We start from the raw sequence: 5,192 nt of genomic DNA, 5'->3' as shown, positions 1-5,192 counted from the left end.
AAGGGTCTCCAACAGCACAATTGGAGCCAGGGATCCACACTCCTACCCACCAGACTCAGTCTATACTGTTATCTGCTTTTCTGCTCACAGGTCCAGGGGCCATGCCCTGCCCACAGGTCTCAGTCCACACCCAGCTAGCCTCTGCTTGCCAGATCAGTTGGAGTCAGGGGACCATGCCCCTGCCTGCCAATCTCAGTCTACTGCCTGGCAAGTCTCTGTTTACAGGCTCTGTTAGAGTCAGGGTCCCACACTCTGCCCATAAGTCTCTGTCCTCACCCAGTAAGTCTCTGATCACCAGCCCTGCTGGAGACAGAGGACCTCGCTATAGCCTCAGGTCTTGGTTCACACCCAGTAAGCCATTGCCCAAGGGTTCTCTTGAAATCAGGGGATCAAGCCCTTGCTCTCAGGTCTCAGTCCATGTCTAACAAGCCTCTGCTTGCAGGCCCAGCAGGGGCTGGGGACCAGCCCTGTCTGCCAAACTCAGTCCACATGAAGCAACCGCCTTCCTGCTGTGGGTACCGTCAGAGCTGGGAGTTCTGCACTCCGTCCCGCCAGATAGCCCTAACCAAGGGTCAACACCACCACTGGCTGGGCATAGTCCTAACCAGAGGACTGCTTCTCCTCCCACCTAGTGTCCCTTTCTTCTCACACCCTCTTTCTTCCCTGTTAGTCACAGATTCCATCCTGATGGTTGACGGTCTACACTATGCTTAGATCTCTCAGGACAAGACCAAACACTTTGTGCTCTGCAGGGGGCATAACTTCAGATCACCATTCGAGGGGGAAAGGGTGGACTGGGTAGGAGTTGTGGGGGGAAATATCTGTTCAATTTTATGCCTGGCGGGGTGGTGTCTAGGTTCATAAGTGGGACCTCCCTGGAGAAAGAGACCTGGAGTTTAGCAGCTCTCTCCAGCGAGGTAAAATGAGAGTTCTTTTGTTCCCTGCTTGTTCACAGATAGCCTGCAGCAGGCCTCCTACTTGGGGGAAGAGTCTCCCGTCCTCTCATCGGTAGGCTTTGTACCTATAATTTGTTTTCTTGAAGGCTCTTCCTTGGAGTTACAGCTTCCCGAACTTTCTTGTCTCCGGTCTCTACCTTTGGCTTTGTAGAGTCCGATTCTGTGCAGTTCTTCTTCCTCTGCTCAGGAGCCACTGCTGAGGGTTGCTACCAGTCGGCCATCTTCCCAGAATCTCCAAGCGCATTCTATTTTTATTTATTTATTTTTAGGTTTCCCATCTTTTAAAAGATGTTATAGTCATTTTTCTAAACCACTAAAAAGAATATTTACATTAAAGAAAAGGACTGTTTCTTTCAGTGAAAAGGTTTATACCTCTGTTTATGTTTAAAATACTTTCCTTAAACATATACTGTCCATTTAAAATAAATCAGTTAAGGCTGCGTGTGGTAACTCAAACCTGTAAACAAGCACTCTGAGAGACCAAGGCAGGACGATTACTTGAGCTCAGGAGTTCAGGACCAGCCTGAGCAAGACTGATCCCCATCTCTACTAAAAATAGAAAAGATTAGCCAGGCCTGGGGGCTGCCTATAGTCTCAGCTACTAGGGAGGCTGAGGCAGGAGGATTGCTTGAGCCTAGGACTTTGCAGCTGCTGTTAGCAAGGATGACACACTCGGGGTGTGATTCTACACTCTAGGGGGTGATAGAGTGAGACTCTGTCTCAAAACAAGTTAGTAAATACAAAATGAAATAAATCAGTTAAGATGGAGAAATTCTGATTCATACATCGTTGCCCCAAAATTAAATATTTGAAGAGATATGACCTATTTTACTTCTGGAATCAAATGTTTTTCATTTTTGTGTTGCTGAAGTGTAATTTTACTAAAATAGTGAATTTCAGACTTCTGAGTACCTTCCCTGTGCCAGGCAGGGTACTGGAAGGATGAGGGCCATTGGTGGGCCCCATGAGTCAGTGCTCTGGTGCAGGCACAGGGGAAGAAAGAATGAAAGTCTTTCTTGTCTGGGGGGTCTGGGAGGCTTAGCAATGCAGGAAAGACTGTCTCCTCATTGTAGTTGCCCCTCATTTTCTAGTGGACTCTTATGAAATGATTACTCTCCCCTGAGAGATAGCTTCTACATAATTCAAGATCGTCTTGGATTGCTCTCATCAGAGAAGAAAAGCTGCATGAATTATTTACAGAGCACTAGGTTATTTCCTTTTATGAGGTCCAACTTTGTTTTTGTCACTGCAAACTGAGATTCTGTTTATCTATGAGTAGTTTTCCCTTGGGCATGAAAAATATGACTCTTAAAATATGAATGAGGTTTTTTGTTTGAGTCCGTGTTAACTAAAACATGCAAAATCAACTATGTTTTCCATTAGATCCCTTTCAGCTCCCCACAAAAGCAGAACCAACAAAAGAAGGAGCAGTTCAACCAGCACCCACCAGGAAGCCTACTGTGATTCGAATTCCAGCCAAACCAGGAAAATGTAAGCGCTTCCGTGTCTTCTTTATTTGCTTCCTAAGAGCCTGAAAGAAATATATACTGCTTATCAATGCCTCCTTTTGAAATTCGTACAATCTGTCAATTATTACTCATAGTCAAGGTCACTTGAAAACAAATTGTTTTTCCATCTTTCTTTGGAGAATTACTATAATAAATCTGAATCTTAGTCTGAAAGAATAGAGGGAGACTAGGAAACTCAGAACAATTGTAGTATCCCATGTTAGTGCCTCTGGTAAAGATTTTGTGGCAAAGTAATCAAACTAATAGCAAATAAAAGTGTATTATGTCTATCCAGGAGTACGTTATTTAAGTCAACATCATCTTAGTGTAGCTGTGTGTGAATTGTGTAAAGAGCAGTAACTAAAAATGTCGGACAATGTACAAAAGTTGTTTTTAAACTAGTGTAACCTTACATTTTAATTTACTTCCTTGATTTTTTGCTTACTTGATTTTTTTAATGGTACAATGAATGAAATTCTATATGAGCTTTAATAAGTACTTCAAAAGGAAATCTGATGTTTATTGTAAGGAAGAACTCAAATGGGCCCAGAACTATTTATTTAAATCCCCAGATTATTAAAATGTGTGAGCAAAAGTGTGTGTGCGTGCGTGTGTGTGTGCACGTGTGTGTGTGTGTGCACGCACACATGGACACACAGTGGGTTCCAGAGCATTGCTTGGAGTGATCCCGCAGCTTTCTCCCTGGGCCTCTAATTTCATGTATTCCTGCAATGCCTAGCAGCCGTGGCCCAGATGTGTGCTTGCTTTTGTCGAACAAAAGATCTACCCACTCCATTCGTCCTAACAGCAGAGCAAGTGTCTCGTTTTTTCACATAGAGCTCTCAGGACTCTTCTACAGGTATACCCATTATTTTAGGCAGTTGGTTTTTCTATGAAGTACTATCCAAGAGGATGAGATTGGTTTTAGTCTTTGCTTGATGGTTTTGTTAGGGCTCTCAGCCAAGTAGTGAGAAAGTTGGATTGAATTGCTGTGAAGAGGAGGAGAAAAGGTCAAGAGTACCAAATTCTGGTGGGTTCTAATTTCTTAGGAGATCATACTTAGTTTTTTTGTTTTTTTTTTAACTTTATTTTTGTTTTCGTATGTTTTTTTCCTTTTCTTTTTTTCTTGATGGTTTTTATTTTAGTGTTAGAATAGGTGCTATATTTCTTTTGATGGTGTTCTATAGCCTATAGATCAGTAAAATCATAGCTCATTGGGTTGCTTGCCTGGTTGCTACTAGCTAAATCTATTCTGTGTTTTAACAGGCACAGTGAGATATAATGACAGATATTGCCAGAGCTCATGTGGATTTTAAGTAATGCAACTTTTATACAAATTTGCTAAAACAAATGTTTAAATTTATTCTGTTGTCCGTGTTCCATAGATCGCCTCTAAGTTTGATGATTCACTAGGAGGACTCAACCTATAGTTAACGTTCATGGCTATTATTTATTACAAAAGTAGAATATGTGAGGCAAAAACAGCAAAGGGAAAAAGTCAAATAGGGTGAAGTCTGGAGGAAATAGGGTGAAAATTTCCAAGTCTTCTGCTAGGACAGTCACACAGAATGTACTTGATTCTTCCAGCAATAAGTTGTGATAACATATGCAAAACGTGAGCTGGGGAAGCTCATTAGAGACTCCAAGCCCAGAGTTTTTACTGGGGGTTGGCCACATAGGCAGTCCCAGAATTTTTAATATGTACCAAAATTCCAGATTCCCAGAAGGAAAGCAGGTGTTCAGCATAAACTATATTCTTGTATTTTATCAATTCGGGGAAAGGTGGGAACCATCCCAAAGTCCAAGTTCTCAGATGTCAGCCAAGGACCAATCTTATAAACATGCTTTTCTAAGGATATGTAGTTTATTTCAGGCCTGCTATGTTTATTTTTTATGCCTACCTGTAAACTGGATTAGTAACTCTGAAATCCTGAAAAGCATATGCTGAGGAAAGATCTTTATTTTCCTGAAAAACCTCTAGGAACTACTATTTGGACCCTACTGCCAGGTGGAAGAGATTTGAAATGACAAAATGATAAATGACAAAATAACTCTAGAGAGTTATTTCTATTTTTACATATATATATATATATATATATATTCTTATAGTTTACCAATTTGTATATTTCTATGGGAGGCCAGAAATCCACTGTGGGAGGCCAGGATTGCTTGAGGTCAGCAGTTCAAGACCAGCCTGAACAAGATCAAGACCCCATCTCTACCAAAAATAGAAAAAATTAGCTGGGCATGGTACCTCTTGCCTGTAGTCCCAGCTACCTAAGTGGCTGAGGCAGGAGGATTGCTTGAGCCCAGGAGTTTAAGGTTGCTGTGGGCTATGATGATGTCACTGCATTCTACCTGCACTGCACTCTACAGAGCAAAACTCTGTCTCAAAAAAAACAAAGAAAAGATTCCCTGGAATTTTATTATTACAGTTATTAAGCAATGCATATATGTGGTGGAGGAAAAAGAATGAGATGTTTGGTATCTGAAGAACTTGGAATGGGCAAGGGAAGAAGAGATTAGCTTTGTGGTACAAAAATCCTTGATCTTGGCTCGGCGCCTGTGGCTCAAGTGGCTAAGGCACCAGCCACATACACCCAAGGTGGCAGGTTCGAATCCAGCCTGGGCCCGCCAAACAATGATGGCTGCAACCAAAAAATAGCCGGGCGTTGTGGCGGGCACCTGTGGTCCCAGCTACTTGAGAGGCTGAAGCAGGAGACTCGCT

General features: G+C 42.3%; 1 protein-coding gene across 1 annotated transcript in view; it reads left to right on the top strand.

The window, feature by feature from the left end:
- The window catches only part of SH3D19 (SH3 domain containing 19), a 198,099-nt gene that overhangs the window by 150,218 nt on the left and 42,689 nt on the right, over window positions 1–5,192 (top strand). Inside the window, exon 9 of the mRNA XM_023513450.1 lies at window positions 2,340–2,447. Coding sequence (XP_023369218.1) covers window positions 2,340–2,447 — 108 coding nt within the window. The remainder of the gene's footprint in view (window positions 1–2,339; window positions 2,448–5,192) is intronic.

Source organism: Otolemur garnettii, unplaced genomic scaffold (assembly GCF_000181295.1).
Source record: "Otolemur garnettii isolate 467f Iridium unplaced genomic scaffold, OtoGar3 scaffold00041, whole genome shotgun sequence".
Classification (NCBI taxonomy): Eukaryota; Metazoa; Chordata; class Mammalia; order Primates; family Galagidae; genus Otolemur; species Otolemur garnettii.
The sequence above is the reverse complement of the archived record's forward strand: the minus strand, read 5'-3'. Positions and strand labels throughout refer to the sequence as shown.